We start from the raw sequence: 17,466 nt of genomic DNA, 5'->3' as shown, positions 1-17,466 counted from the left end.
GCTGGCGAGATCAGTGGCTTCTGCTTTGATCATTCACCTCATGTGTCCTTGAAATAAAAGGAAAACATTATTTTAGTTATTTCAACACTTTTAAACCCTTTCTGCTATTCATGAATCATTATTTTTTTAAAATATCAATAGTTTTTGGATTAAGGTGCTGTAAGTTTTTGACTCTTCTCAAACAGTGGTCCTCAGTCCCCAGGTCAGGGAATGTAGGCAGTCTGTGGATCAATTAGTACCGGGCTTCACAAGAAATCATTAATTATTTCGGTTTTATTTATTAACTGAGTATGAAAAATCTTTGAATCTGAAAATCCTTTTATTATGAAAAATGAGCGTATTCTCTTGGTTATATCTCGACCTCTTGAGCCCCAAAATTTAACCTACAAGTAGCAAAATGAGTATGGAACAGACGTATTTGGAAAGTTTTGTTGTGAAGGGGAAAAGGACAAGTGGGGAACCCCTCAAACTGCCAAGGAGTAAATTCGCAATCCATCGCTCAACAAATCAGGTGAATCCAGCATGTCTGTGCAAGATCAACTGCTGGAGTTCGCAAATGATGCCGGCTTTTTAGGGGCCGTTTGCATATCACGTTTTTTCTAGAGTTCATTATTAATAATATAAGTTATAAGTCAGACGAAATCTGCTGACATTATTTTGCTATTTCTGCGCAGAATTTAGTTAAAAATCTGCAGATTTATGTGAAATTATTTTTTGTGAGTATCATAACTAAAACCTTAATATATGAAATAAAAAGTAATGCCGTTTTAACTTTTATTTGATGTTTAAACTGCAAATCCAATTAGATCCACTTTATTTAGTAAACAAAGCTAATCTTTCATATAATATATCTAGTAAAAGACAGAAAATAAACCGTATTGTAAGTAAATCATATAAATATTTTCACATTAGTCAACAATATTACTGTAATTAATTTAAAAATGGAATAAATATAAATTTACACACATTTACTCAAGTAAATAAACAGAAACTGCGGAATTCTATATAAAATAATCAACAGATTAATTGATAAGTCAAATAATCGTTAGTTGCAGCCCTAAATATCAATATTTCATGGAATCGTATTGATAAAAGTCAGTGAACATTCTCAAATGCAGTGGATCGACATTCTGTCTGCAAGATCTGCTTTAATTCATCACCTTACATGTCCTCTAATGAAAGGATTATCTTATTTTCATTATTTCAGCACTCATCAACTCCTTTTTGCTGTGTATAAATAGTCATTTTCGAAATATCACTAGTTTTTGCAGCACATTACCATGTTGTGCTTCTATTTTATGTGTTTTTAACTGCGCTCAGTTGATTATGTGTGTGTGTGTGCGTGTGTGTGTGTGTGTGTGTGTGTGTGTGTGTGTGTTATAAGATACCTGTGTTTGATCAGCTTGTGTTTGTGTGTTAAACAGACACACACAGACGCTCCTCAGCACTGAATACTGTAGTGTGTTTGCTCATGGTGTGGTTTGATCAGTCACTTTTTTTTTTCGGATGAAAGAAGGTTTTGATGTTCCTCATTCTTCACCGACTCTTTGTCTACCTGCACTGAATGACTTGATGTGACGATGGATACGAGTAAATTTAGATTTCTTGACCAGCTTTCACATCACTTCTGCTCTCTGAAATGATCAACGTGCTTTAGTTGTTTGATGTACTTGTTGTTTTTAGTTTTTTTTTTTTTTGCCTGATATGGATGTTGTCTTAACATTTGTACTAATAAAAATGTAGCATCATTATCATCATCCTCATTATTATATTTTTTTTATTGATATTATTATTACTGTCATTATTATTATTATTACTATTATTATTTTTGTTTTGTTGTCATAAACAATTTTATTATTATTATCATTATTTGAATTATTATTATACATTTTATTATTGTCTTTTAGCATTATTTTCATTATTATTATTATCATTATTATCAATTTTATTATTATTATTATTATAATTTTTAATATCAATTTAGTTATTTTTATTATTATTATTTGTTTTTATTATCATCATCATCATCATTATTATTATTATTATTACTATTATTATCATTATTATGATTTTTTTATTATTGCTTTTAATAGTATCATTATTATTGTCATTATTATTTTTTATATTATCATTATTATTATTATTTTAATATTATTATTATTGTTGTTGTTGTTGTTGTTGTTGTTTTTAATAATATTTTAATAATATAATCATTATTATCATTGTTTATTATTATTTTTATAATTAACATTATTATTAATAATAATAATTATTATTATTATTATTGTCAATATCAATTTTGTTATTATCATTATTATTAATTTTTATTATCATCATCATTATTATTACTATTACTGGCATTATTATTTTTTATGATTATTATTTTTAATAGTATTATTATTATCATTATTTTTATATTATCATTATAATCATTGCTATTATTATTTTTATATTATTATTATTGTTTTTATCATTATTTTAATAATAATAATTATTATTATTATTAGTGTTGTTTTTAAAGTATTTTAATAATATAATAATCATCATTGTTAATATTATAATAAAAATTATCATTATTTTTTATCATCATTATTATTATTATTGTTATTATTATTATCATTATTTTAATAATTATTAATATTTTTTTATTTTATCATTATTATCATTTTTACTATTTTTAATATTATTATTATTATTGTCATTATCAATTACAATATTATTATTATTATTATTATTATTATTATTATTATTATTTTGCAATGTAAGAAGCAGGTTTGAAGCCCCTTTAGGTCTCTCTGAAATTTTATTATATTTACAATTAATTCATTTAGAAAAATTTTTTTGGTCCACATAATTAATGGTTTAATTATGTTTTTATAATATTGAATAAAATATTAATAATTCACTAATAAATTGGTGTGTGTGGATGTTTCCCTAGGATGGGTTGCGGCTGGAAGGGCATCTGCTGCGTAAAAAAAAAAACGTGCTGGATAAGTTAGCAGTTCATTCCGCTGTGGCTACTTCGTATTAATAAAGGGTCTAAGCCAAAAAAAGAAAAATGAATAATTCACTAATAAATCAATATTAACATGTCTATGTATATTTAAAAGCAAACATTAATTATTCATCCATATTTCTTCAAATCAGTGTGAACCTGAAGTTGCTGAGACTTATTTCAGTATGTTGATGTACTTCACGCTGAAGATGAATATTAAGTAGGGGGCGGAGCTTTCTTTTGTGAATTGTTTCCTCAGCAAACTAACGGTTATGCCTCATTGACACCAGCAGCGACTTTGCTGCAAACCCAGGTCTGTGTATGTCTACAGTATGGAGAATACAATTAGCCTCTGAGTGAGCTGAGAGAGAATCGTGCGAGCTCTACTGCTGCACCTATTGGCTGTCACTCAAGGAAGTCACTCTTCATTTACATAAAGTTGAAGGAATCTCTACTTTGTTGTGTTGCTCGACACGCCCACCTGGTTGTCAACAGTGGCTGTTGCTCACGTAGACTGAGGTCGCCGGAAGTCGCTCACTGTTGAAATGTTCGTAGTGCGAATGAGGCTTCAGAGAGGGTAATAATATGCAGTTGCTATGGAAACCCCCAGGTTGATGTCAACATAGAACGCCACTCTAAATGCAAAATCAACTGGTCAGATTTTGATTGAAGATTACCAAAACAAACACAGTCTTCAGTGAATTAACTTGCGCTGATTAATTATTCATCTTACGTACATCAATGTGAGCTAGGAAAATAAACATTTCGAGTAAATGCGGACTTTATCAATAATTGTAGTACATTTATTATGGTTAAAGTACATTCTACGGTATAACAGTAATGTGTCTGTCACGTGTGTTTTGACGCTGTTGTTTGTTCTGTGTGTGTTAGTGTGCCGGCCGTGATGACGACAGAGGCGGGATCAGAGACGGATGTGAAGAAGGAACCAGAGAAGGTTCCTGAAGTTGAGCAGCAGCAGGAGCAGGAGACGGTTCCTCCACAAACAGAGGAGCAAAGCAGCAAACCAGCAGAGAGTGAAGCCCCGCCCACTGCAGCCGCTGCTGCCGACCAACCACAGGTACAGTTTAGATCACTCATCTGCATGCTAGACAGTGACTGGCCAACGCAAAGACTTGCAGTGACATTAATTCAGAACAAACCTCAGTATGCAGGAGCTAAAGTAGTGGATTTAGGGATGAGTTGTTTGTGAAAAAAGCCATGTTTACATCCCGAGATGTGTTAAGAAGATGAATATAACTAATCAGATGATTGTGAATCAAATAATTGCTGTGAATCAGATTACTGAGAATCAGATGATGAATGTGAATCAGATTACTATGGCGAATCCGATAATTGAATCAGATGATTATTGGGAATAAATTAATTGCATCAAACAGACTACTACGAATCAGATGATGAATGCAAATCAGATTATTACAGTGAATCAGATCATTATTGTGAATCAGATAATTGCTGTGAATCAGATTACAGAGAATCAGATAATGAATGTGAATCAGATGGTTATTGTAAATCAGATTATTACAGTGGATCAGATAGTTCTGAATCAGATGATTATTGTGAATCAGATGATTGCTGCAAATCAGATTACTTAAAATCAGATGATGAATGTGAATCAGATTAATACAGCGAATCAGATGATTGTTGTGAATCAGATGATTGCTGTGAATCAGATTATTGAGAATCAGATAATGAATGTAAATCAGATGGTTATTGTCAATCAGATTATTACAGCGTATCAGATGATTATTGTAAATCAGATAATTGCTGCGAATCATATTATCGAGAATCAGATGATGAATGTGAATCAGATTAATACAGCTAATCATTGTGAATCAGATAATTGCTTTGAATCAGATTACTGAGAATCAGATGATGAATGCGAATCAGATTATTACTGTGAATCATTGTGAATCAGATAATTGCTGTGAATCAGAGTACTGAGATTTGGATAATGAATGTTAATCAAATTATTACAGCGAATCAGATGATTATTGGGAATTAAACAATTGCTGCGAATCAGACTACTATGAATCAGATAGTAGTTGTGAATCAGATTACTGAGAATCAGATGATGAATGTGAATCAGATGGTTATTGTCAATCAGATTATTACAGGGACTCAGATGATTATTGTGAATCGGATTACTGAGAATCAGATGATATATGCGAATCAGATTATTACTGTGAATCATTGTGAATCAGATAATTGCTGTGAATCAGATTACTGAGATTTGGATAATGAATGTTAATCAAATTATTACAGCGAATCAGATGATTGAATCAGATGATATTTGGGAATCAAACAATTGCTGTGAATCAGACTACTATGAATCAGATAGTTGTGAATCAGATTACTGAGAATCATGATGAATGTGAATCAGATTATTACAGTGAATCAAATGACTATTGTGAATCAGATAATTGCTGTGAATCAGATTACTGAGAATCAGATGATAATTGTGAATCAGATGGTAATTGGGAATCAGATTATTACAGCGAATCAGATGATTGTGCATCAGATGATTATTGGGAATCAGATAATTGCTGCGAATCAGATCACCGCGAATCAGATGATTAATGCAAAATGAGATTACAGTGAATCAAATCATTGCTGCGAATCTGACATATCAGACCTGATCAATTGGGTTAAATCAGATGTATCAGGTGAAAACTGTGAATCAGACGTATCAGGCCAGATGAATCAGGTGAATGCAGTACGCTATGCAGTAAAGCTGACAGCAGTGTCTGAGCGCTTGTGTGTTTATGTCTCAGGAGGAGAATCAGATCGCGGAGCCCCAGAGTGAGCCAGAAGCGTCTGCATCTCCTGACCCCAGCAGTCCTCCTGCTGCCAGCGCACAGAAGAAGGAGAAGGGCATCTCTCGCTTCCTGCCTCCATGGCTTAAACGACAGAAATCCCAGAGCCAGGAGAAACCGGCTGAGAGCCCAACGCCACACACAGAGCCCATCGAGGAGAAGAGCGTCAAGGAGGAGGACGAGGAGGAGAAGAAGAGCGGAGACCAGCCGGACGGAGGAGCTGCAGAGCGGACGGAGGAGGTAGAGGTGAAAGAGGAGGCTCAGAGCAGACCACAGGAGGAAGAGCAGGAGAAAGAAGAGGAGGAGAAGGAGAAAGAGGAGGAGAAGTCTGTCGGCAGTGCTGACACACAGGTAAGAGCATCACTTTACACTGGTTAGCTGGTGCCCGTGTGATGTTTTTAATAAGGAACTGAATACTGCTATTAAGCAAATGGTGCATAAGACTATAGAATATACACACGACAGATCACTCGTATAGTTTTGAATGGAAAAAAGTGTCAAGATCAATATAGCGAACCACCTACTAGTACAGGAGCCAATCACTGATCGCTATAGACCCAAGCTTTTCTAGGGATGGGGGTCATGGGTGTTATCAACAGTCATGTTCAGGTTAAACACGCTCGCTGCCTGTAACGTTAACTTACATTATGCTCACTATCCTCGGCCTGTTTTTGGGCTGCACGATTAATCCTATTATGATCGCCATAATGATATTTGTGGCCCACGATCAATAATTAAATATCATTGTGATATTACTGCATAAAGACCAAGCCATTATTTTAATGGGCGGAGTTTCGAATTGTACCGCATCACAGGCATGAGGAGACGGTGTCTAGACTGCAAGTGTTTTTTTCAAGGAATGCAATGTTGATCAAGTAGCCTTTCCTCCTGTTCAGTCCAAACCTCCCAAGGTAACACACCAAACCTCAGTAACCACCTTAAAATCCATCAAAAGTGGCTGTGATCAGTGGGTTTATGAGCTCAGGAGAATTCTGCTTTGCGTTTTTCTATGCATTTCTAACATCACTAAACCAGACAACATTTGATTTATAAGTTAAACAAATATTTGCAGAGATTCAGCAGTTTTTTTCTGCTGCGTTTGCCAGCCATGTAGATAGAAATCACTTTAATATTGTTTCAATGTAAAAAAAAATAAAAAAAAAGAAGTTATTGTGGCCGTTCACGCAGGTGTTCAGCATCGTTTTCATCAATCTGCCGCAACTTTTATTATTTACAGGAAATAAAAATGCAATTATCAGTTTCATATCAATTAAACTTAGTTTATAAAAAGACTAGCCTATTTTATGCATTAAACAATGAAATATATAAATAATTTTCTTTATTTCCGATTAGACCATGTACTTTAGTCTTTTTTACATCGTTGTGATCGATGGCTCTCGCTTGTTATTAATGCTCGTGACAGCGGTGATGTAGTTTTGACAGTGGAGTGTCGATTTTTGATTCGTACTCATAATCAGGTCTTCATGTCCATGGTGAAACTGTTTCGTGTTTGTAAAGTACACCCTTCGTAAGTTTATCAAGCGTATACAAACAGACAAAGAAAATGTCGTATATGTGTCTGTTCTAATCGCAGAGTTTGGAATTGTACCCTCGTAAAATTACGAGTACGCTTCAATTTCCTTTACGTGTTCATAATTACAGATGCGTGAATTTTTATTTACGCGTGAAATATTTATGACAGCGATTTTATTCCGTAGCGTTTCAGAAGTGTTATTGCAGAGCAACACAAGCTGCATGCAGAAGTATAAATGCCTGGGTCACGGCAGTAACTCGACCCAGAATGGTCTGCATGCCGTCCTGATCTGCATGACGTTTCTGATCTCATGGTCTCTCAGTTCAGTTCCTGGAGCTTTTGTGCCTCCGGCTGCTGATAAACCCGCCTGCGTTCGGGCTCTAATCCAGGGGTCCGTTCTTCGTACGTGGATTACTCAGCTGGATTTGGATATTGACGATTTGACACGATCCAGGATCGTTTCGTTCTTCAAAGCTGATCCGAGAGTTGTTGTCATAGCAACAGTTCTGCTAGGTCAAACCTGATCGGGAGCAGGTTCAATTCATATAAACAGGATTAGATCGGCTCAGTTCAAGCAAAGATAATACAGAAAGTATGTACCGAATTCTGATATTTTCTTACAGTAGTAGTTATATACACTTGGGAAAATGGTACATATTTTTTAACTATATATATATATATATATATATATATATATATATATATATATATATATATATATATATATATATATATATATATATATATAAAAGTTATAGTCATTAATAAAATAAAGTTATACATATTAATAAAACTTATGCAATCTGCACCCTCGAAATGAAAGTACAAAGACTGCCACCTGGTGGTGCGAAGAGAAAACTTATTGATATGAACTTTTTAGATCGCTTTAGTACAAATTGTGTATAATAGAAATGCACAATATGTGACTTTTTTTAAAGCAATAATACATTAATGCAGTCATAAACATGTTTTGATAATTAATATGCCAGTGATTTGATGCTTTACAAAAGTTGCAGATGCCTTTACCAATATCAAAATGCTTTTGTAAACAACCAGTTATTCTTTACACCGATTAAAAAACGGCTACTATAATAAAGAAAATCTTTTCTAAATGTAAAACTAAATACATTGATATGCATTAAAATACATGATGAATACTCTTGACACATGAAAGTGTAAAGCCTGCAGCTCACAACAAATGTGGAAGGTTATCACGTGTCATATTTAACAAACCGTTTACTGCTAATTTGATGTAATTTTGCTCACATGGATAATTGAATATTAATCAGATGATGTCATTACGCTGCTGTGCCGTCAGCCAATCGCTGCATTGCTGATCATGATTTCGAGGATGGATAGATCTGTCCTTCACAACACACGCAGCGATCTCAGATCAGTTTATCCAGACATTCTAATCTGATTCGCGAACTTGTTTGAAGAACCAAATTAGCGAGAGATCAGTTATCAAGATTAAAAGATCCAGGATCTGCCAAATAATCTTAGATCATTTAAGCGAGGTACGAAGAACGGACCCCAGATCATATGCTGGACACACCAGACACTGAACACTTCCTTACGCCACACGCTTCTGCCAAACTCCATCAGTCAGTATCCGCCCAGTGACATCATCATCATCATCATCATCATCCAGCAGCGCTCGCTCCAGTGGAAAACATGAGCACGTGTCTGAACTCTAACTCTCCCTGTGTGTGTGTGTGTGTGTGTGTGTGTGTGTGTGTGTGTGTGTGTGCAGCCTGCGAGGGAGGAGAGAGAGGGGGAGCCGGAGGTGAAGGAGAGCGAGGAGAAGAAAGAGGAGAAGAAAGAGCAAGAGCAAGTGATCCAGCCGGAGGAGAGCGCGGCGCTGCTGCCACACAAACTCAGCAAGAAGATGAAGATGGTGGTGTGTCACGTCACCTTGCTGGACGGCAGCCAGTTCTCCTGTGAGGTGGAGGTGAGTCTCACGCGTACCTCTGTCTGTACGGCCGTCTCCCTGACTGCCTGTCTGTCTGTACATCTGTCTGTCTATCTGTCCACATCATCAGTAATGTTCTGTGCTTTACGTTAAATTAGTTCTTGTGAACTGCGTTATCTTAAAGAGGCCATGTGATGCTGTGATCTTTAAGTGTTCGTTAAGTGTGGGGTTGATCTGTTCCTCTATAAGATCCAAAAAGCATTAAAACTTGTCATCTTTCACAAAAGAGATTTATTCTGAGCAGAGAGCAGAGAACTCTCCTCCAGTCATGCAGATTTTATGACCACAGACATCAGCATCACAGTTTGAAGTGTTAGCTTAATGCCAATCCAAAGACCAGCCCAGAATGCAGGCTTGAGTTCAGTGAACTGCTGGTTTTCGCAGATGCTGTCTTGACAAAAGTCTTGTCACCCATCCAAGTTTTAGGAACAACAAATAGTAAGTTGGCTCAACAAAACTGGACAACAGAAGATTGGAGAAACGCTGCCTGCTCTGATGAGTCTCCATTTCTGCTGCAGCATTCAGATGGTCGGGTCAGAATTTGGCATCAACAACATAAAAGCATGAATCCATCCTGCCTTGTATCAGCGGTTCAGGCTGGTGGTGGTGGTGTAATGGTGTGGGGGATTTTTCTTGGCACACTTTGGGTCCATTAGTACCAACTGAACATCGTGTCAACGCCACAGCCTACCTGAGTATTGTTGCTGACCATGTCTATCCCTTTATGAGCACAGTGTCTCCATCTTCTGATGGCTACTTCCAGCACGATAACACGTCATGTTCTGAAGTGTGATTTCTTAAACATGAAAATGAGTTCACTGTACTCAAATGGCCTCCACAGTCACCATATCAAAATCCAATAGAGCACCATTGAGATGTGGTGTAACGAGAGATTGGCATCATGGATGTGCAGCCGACAAATGTGCAGTTCTGAAGGCAAAAGGTGGTCCAACCTGGCACTAGGTACAGGGTTCTTACGGGTGCTGGAAATCCTGGAAAATGCTTGATTTTTATTGTAGTGTTTTCAAGGTTAGAAAAGTGCTTGGATTTTGGACAAAGTGCTTGAACCTGCTTGAATTTGCAGGGCTTGAAATTGTGACTGTTTTGGTTGCATATGCACACAATTTTGTCTATGTGACCTCAAAATATATTTGGGAGCATTTGTGCGAGTGCGTAAATTATTGTCGTGTGACCAGTTTACATTGCAAAATGTTCATCGCATGCGCGCATTTATGGAGCTAATAATTAGCCAAAACAATCTGATGTTGAATTGTGTTCAATTGAATTATTAACAATTGTAAGTTAATAATACTGATTATGTCCTATTAGAAATGTTTTTAATTTGTATTTTTTTAACTTGATTATTGAACTTCTGAAATTTAAGGCAACCTAATTTTTTAAGTCAGATTTTTATAGACATATTTTAAAACCTGAAACGCCAATCCAATGACTGCAAAAAAATAACAATGCACATGAAATATCATGAACGACTATTCATGAAAGTTTGGGACTACACCCAAACAAAATCTGACTGTAAGATCATTTTAAAAGCATACTTCATCAAAAAACTAAACTTTAAAAAATGTATTTTGTACTCATTTTGGGTAAACTATCTCAATAAATCTATGCTCTGAAGTGCTCAACAATTTTTTGTTTTTTAAAATAGCACAATGGATTTAAATGTGAAAAAGTACATACTATATATATATAAACTTAATTAACTGTGGTTATTAGGTGCTGGAAAAGCATACAAATGCGCTTTGAAAGTGCTTGAAAAGTGCTGTATTTGAAGTTGGAAAAGGCGTAAGAACCCTGTAGTAAGGTGTACCTAATAAAGTGGCCAGTGAGTGTATGTATTATATAATCTTTCCATCACATTACAACAAACTAATTACCGCTTGTACAAGGCATTTGACATGCAGCATCTATGGGGGTAGGACAGTAAATCAGTGTTGCTGTTATCAGTCTCACACTATTGTTTTTTTCTTTTTCTAAAACACCATCTAAAAGTTTTTCTTTTATGATGATACTCTCCCATTCACTGCGCTCTGTGTTTTACTGACTATGACCACTTCTGCTGTGGAGAAACCTGTAAATAATGGCAAAAACATGCTTAGTTTGTGTAAAAAAACAAGCTGCATGTTTTGGTTTGAACTCGTCTGAGCTGGCAGACGCAGCAGCTGAACACAACAAGCAAAACAAAAGTGGAAATTTAATCCGATGTCACCTTTAAAACTCGCATCATGTCTGATCATGATCTGTTGTAGTGTGTTATGAAGTCTTAGCGTGTGTGTGTGTGATCCAGATGTTGTGGATATGGGCGCTCTGGGTCATCAGTAGGTTTAAAGGGTCAGATTACGGGTCATTCAGTTCGTTGCACTAATCCTTTCAAACCTTTGTCTCGCTGAGTTTTAATGGCATTTTTTAAATGATTATTCAGGATGACAATAATCCTGTTGTCTTGATTGAGGTCTGTGTGTGCGAGCGCCTGTTGGATTTGTGTCTATAAATACACTCACCGGCCACTTTTTTTAGGTACACCTTACTAGTACAGGGTTGGACCCCATTTCAGAACTGCTTTAATCCTACGTGGCAGAGATTCAACAAGGTCCTGGAAATATTCCTCAGATTTTGCTCCATATTGACATGATAGCATCACACAGTTGCTGCAGATTTGTCGGCTGCACATCCATGATGCCAATCTCCCGCTCCACCACATCCCAAAGCTGCTCTATTGGATTAATCTCTGTGACTGTGGAGGCCATTTGAGTACAGTGAACTCATTGTCATGTTCAAGAAACCAGTCTGAGATGATTCACGGTTTATGGCGTGTTATCCTGCTGGAAGTAGCCATCAGAAGATGGAGACACTGTGCTCATAAAGGGATGGACATGGTCAGCAGCAATACTCAGGTAGGCTGTCGTGTTGACACGATGCTCAATTGGTACTGATGAGCCCAAAGTGTGCCAAGAAAATCTCCATTACACCACCACCAGCCTGAACCGCTGATACAAGGCAGGATGGATCCATGCTTTCATGTTGTTGATGCCAAATTCTGACCCGACCATCCGAATGCTGCTGCAGAAATGGAGACTCATCAGAGCAGCAACGTTTCTCCAATCTTCTATTGTCCAGTTTTGGTGAGTCTGTGTGAATTGTAGCCTCAGTTTCCTGTTCTTAGCTGACAGGAGCGGCACCCGGTGTGCTCTTCTGCTGCTGTAGCCCATCCGCCTCAAGGTTGGCCGTGTTGTGTGTTCAGAGATGCTCTTCTGCAGAGCTCGGTTGTAACGAGTGCTTATTCGAGTTACTGTTGCCTTTCTATCAGCTGGAGCCAGTCTGGCCATTCTCCTCTGACCTCTGGCATCAACAAGGCCTTTGCCCCCAGAGAACTGCCGCTCACTGGATATTTCCTCTTGTTTAGACCATGCCACGCTCAAAGTTGTAATGTACCTAATAAAGTGGCCGGTGATTGTATATTATTAGTCTGATGTGTGTGCGTTTGGTAGTGAAGCTGTAATGGGATCAGGCATTGTGCTGACAGGAGTATTAAATGCATGGCGATGACCTCTGACCCTGCAGTGATTCGGTGGGTGTGTTAGGGAGGACTGATTATTGATTGCCTGTCAACTCGCATGAGTTCAACACACAGTGTCTGCTGCTACTGCTGAATTCAGGATGTAGAGAACACACACACACACACACACACACACACACACACACACACACACACACACACACACACACACACACACAAGCACTTAAACACACATATTTATATATACACTCAAAAGCAGACAGACTCATGTAAATATACACACACGCACACACATACACACATACATGCACCTATTTCTATATATTCACACACACAGATGCACACACACTCATGTAAATATTCACATACACACACATACACACAATAAAATAAAAAACTGTGAACACACTGGAGATGCACTGAGTAGCAGACATGTTCACACCCACAAAAAAACAAACTCTCTCACGCACACACACACAAACACACTCACCCACATTCACACACCGACAAAAACCACACTCACGCAAAAACACACAAGCACTGACGATGCGTTAAGGGACATATTTACACACACACTCTCACGCACAAATTTACAGACACAGACACACACACACACACACACACACACACACACACACACACTCACTCTAGAGCACACACAAACACACACGTGCATATTCACTCACAGACACACTCACACACGCACAGACACATGCACACACACTCACTCACACGCAAACACAGACACACAGAACTACACACGCGCGCACACACACACACACTAATACATACTCACACACACACAGTAACACAAACATGGACACAATTACACACACACACCAATAAAAACACAGTCATAAACACACAGACACACTCAAAAACACCAACTTCACTCACTCACGCACAGACACGGGTACAGACACTCACTCACACATACTCGCACATACTCACAGACACAGACACTCCCACACACACACACACACATGCAGGCAAACAGACACACACATGCACACACAAACAAGGTCATAAACTCACACACAAACACAACAAACTCACACACATTCTCGCACACAAACACACACATGCACACAAACAAGCACAACATACTCACGCACAAACGCAGACACACACAAACATGGTCACACACACAAACAACACACTCATGCACATTCTCACTCACAAACACACACACACACACACACACACACACTCACGCATATATTGACATATAGACACACAAACGCAGACACACTGAGACAGATATTCACACACACTCATGCGTGGGATAGTTTAAATCAGTCCCCCACAGCGCTGCAGCAGTGATATACATGTTATTAAGCAGATGTCATTAGGTTCGAGTTAGATTAATGATCAGTGTAAGTCAGCTGTGCTCAAACAGGCGTGACCCGAGCAGCGCAGGTGATCAGGTGTGCTGTGCTGGTGCTCTCATTACTGCCACGCCGAGAGCTCCGAACACACTCCGCTTTGTCCCTCGCCGGAAAGTGCTGAGGCATCACTAAGCGCTATTGTCCCGGTGTATTCATGCATGATCCGCTGGCATGTTTACTCAGAGATGAGCGGCCACTGTCTCCGCATAAGCCGCAGCCCCACACAAAGCATTCCAGACGCGGCGCTTTATCGGGACGCCGAGGCTCTCAGGACTCTGAACGAGCCCTAATGCATGTGGGAGAGCCGCCATCTTTACTGCGCTTCTGTTCCTGTTTTTTTTTTGGTTGCCTAGAATTTGTTTGATCAGTTTTAACCATAGACTGTAAAATATATGGACGTAGTGTCCGTGACGTCACCCATAGGTTTCTAAAGAGCGCAAAAGAAGCCACAAGTAGGCGCAGCCAACCCTCGCCATTTTGTTCGCGCGTCATCACACCCACGGCGGGATACCAAACAAGGGCAAAGAGGCGGAGAGTGGGCGGAGCTAGAGACACCTGCTGGCATTTAGCTTAGACCTGGTTCAGACACACTTTACTTTGGGAGAACGCTTAATACTTCATCACCTGCGACTCGTTTGTGTTCTGACCACTTGTGCTTGGTTGTACACTATATCAATAAAGTGTTTAGACTTGTAAAAACACTGTTGTAACACATTGAGCCACTAAACATTGTTCTTATGACGTTTTTCAACAGGAGGAAAACGCGAATTACTTCCAAACACTTCAGATATAGTCTGTGTTAGTTAATGTAAGACTATTGATGAAATCCAGCATAACACTGTATGACAACGCTTCAGATGACTGTTCTAGAGCCTACAGCTAATCAATCCGTCAGATTCTGGAGTGCATTACAGCTCTAAATATAAATATAAATGATCTTAAATAAAACGAATACATGTATAGAGATGGTATATAAGTATATAACTTTACTCACATGGGAAACGGAGGCCACATGAATGGTTTTTGAGCACAATTAAGTGCACTCAGCATGCCATGCCATCTAATAATTGTAGGAAACAAGTCTAAAAGGCAGTTGACTGTGTAAAGCCACATAAAACAACACAGAAATACGATGAATATGCCGAGATCGGTGGCTAATCTGCAGGATTCAGCTAAGGTGACGTGACGGCGACCAACGAGACCTAGCTGTCACTCAAGTGGCCACGCCCTTAATTGTGCAAACTTAATATAAAGGAAACGGATGAGTTATAAAAAAATTAACCCCCCTCACAGTTGTCATGAAGGGTAATATTAGCTGTATTAACCAAAATCTTTTTTGTAGCAGGCTGTAAACACCTTTTTTTCTGCTGTAAAGTTGGCCATTCTAACAGTGGGCTCAATTGAAGTTTGCTCTATTTTGGAGCAGGAGCGGCCAGGACTAGCGGAATTTCAGATGAATTGCAGTTTTAGTTACTTCCGAATTGGCTTCCTGAGGGAGAGCGGGAGGTTGCCGCTTGGTTTTAACATAAAACAATACATACAGTTGAAGTCAAAGTTATTAGCCAAGTTTCATTCAAATATTTCCCAATGAGCTTTGCCAGATTCAGGAATTTTCCGCAGTATTTCCTCTAATTTTTTTCTTCTGGAGAAAGTCTGATTTGTTTTATTTTGGCTAGAATTAAAGCAGTTTTTTATTTTTTTAAAAACCATTTTAAGGTCAATATTATTATTATCACCCTTTAAGGGAACCAACAGTTTTAACTAGGGATGCTCATTTTGGTTAATTTTGCTAACCAACAACCAACGGTCGTTAATCGGTTATTAACAACTAATTGGTCAGATTACTATTAAATTATTAATACGTTTTTTTATAACAAATTGACTTATTTAGTTTGTGACACATTAAATGTTGCATTTTGAAATACTGATTTATTTTAACATGCTAGCATATTAATAACAGAACGTAACAACAGAGCATCCTTACGCTAAGGCAGTTCCGAAGGCAAAAGGGCGTCCAACCCGATACTAGTAAGGTGTACCTAATAAAGTGGCCGATGAGTGTATATCTTTCAGGCAAAGAAATTTACTTAAAAAAGTAATTACCACACAAAATGCCAAATAACTCCGAAAACAGCTGTTTCTAGTTCTTCAAGAGTCCAGGTCCACTCAAAAGTTCTCCATGACCTCTGACCGGGCTTGGGGCAGACCCTGAGGAAACAAATCCTATGGCATACAGAAAAACAGTCACACACATATAATTCCAGATTTACTCTGAAGAGGGATGACGCTGAGGTCATCATGTAATCTAGACCCTTAAACATTCAACTTTATTAATAATCTTAACGACATAATAAAAATTATACGTGTTACTCCTTCCAAACCACTGTTATATAATGACTTGCCTAATTACCCTAAGTTTAACTTAATTTACCTAGTTAAGTCTTTTAATGTCACCTTAAGCTGTATAGAAGAGTCTTGAAGAATATCGAGTCAAATATTATTTACTGTCATCATTCATTCATTCATTTTCCTGTCGGCTTAGTCCCTTTATTAATCCGGGGTCGCCACAGCGGAATGAACCGCCAACTTATCCAGCAAGTTTTTACGCAGCGGATGCCCTTCCAGCCGCAACCCATCTCTGGGAAATACTGTCATCCTGGCAAAGAGTAAATAAATCAGTTATTAGAGACGAGTTATTAAAACTATTATGATTAGAAATGTGTTGATAACATCTTCTCTCCGTTAAACAGAAATTGTGGCAGAAAATATGTGTAAATAAATAAATAATTCAGGAGGGCTAATAATGCTGATTTTAACTGTTAGAAAAATAAATAAATGACAATGTCACATGCCGTGTTTACATCATTCTCACACTGTGATGTCGTCTGTGATAGTTGTGTTTCTCTGCTGATGGCAGGATTGCTTTTGATCATCAGTAGATGCTTTATGAACACCCAGCCAATCACATTGCAGCCGATCACAGCGCGCAAGCTCTCTCAGCCAATCAGAGCGCGGTGACCTATATAACAGCCGGACGCTTGTGTTTTTAATGCTGTAAGTGCAGAGATGCAGTCGCTGTGTGTTTTCTTGGAACCAAAATCCGGATGTTATGAAATGGTTGAATAACAGGCGATTGAGAACCCTCTGTGTGTATGTGTGTGTGTGATGGTAATATGAGGCCTGAGGGTGTGTTTGACGCTAATGCCGC

General features: G+C 37.9%; 1 protein-coding gene across 50 annotated transcripts in view; it reads left to right on the top strand.

The window, feature by feature from the left end:
- The window catches only part of wu:fi46h04, a 132,646-nt gene that overhangs the window by 46,952 nt on the left and 68,228 nt on the right, over positions 1 to 17,466 (top strand). For all 50 annotated transcript variants that reach the window (XM_073934021.1, XM_073934019.1, XM_073934008.1 and 47 more), the window contains exons 2-4: positions 3,887 to 4,073; positions 5,788 to 6,180; positions 9,117 to 9,314. In XM_073934021.1, the coding sequence (XP_073790122.1) occupies positions 3,900 to 4,073; positions 5,788 to 6,180; positions 9,117 to 9,314 (765 nt within the window). In that variant the 5' untranslated portion in view covers positions 3,887 to 3,899. The remainder of the gene's footprint in view (positions 1 to 3,886; positions 4,074 to 5,787; positions 6,181 to 9,116; positions 9,315 to 17,466) is intronic.

This window comes from Danio rerio, chromosome 20, assembly GCF_049306965.1.
Source record: "Danio rerio strain Tuebingen ecotype United States chromosome 20, GRCz12tu, whole genome shotgun sequence".
Classification (NCBI taxonomy): domain Eukaryota; kingdom Metazoa; phylum Chordata; class Actinopteri; order Cypriniformes; family Danionidae; genus Danio; species Danio rerio.
This window is presented reverse-complemented; position numbering and strand designations above follow the sequence as displayed.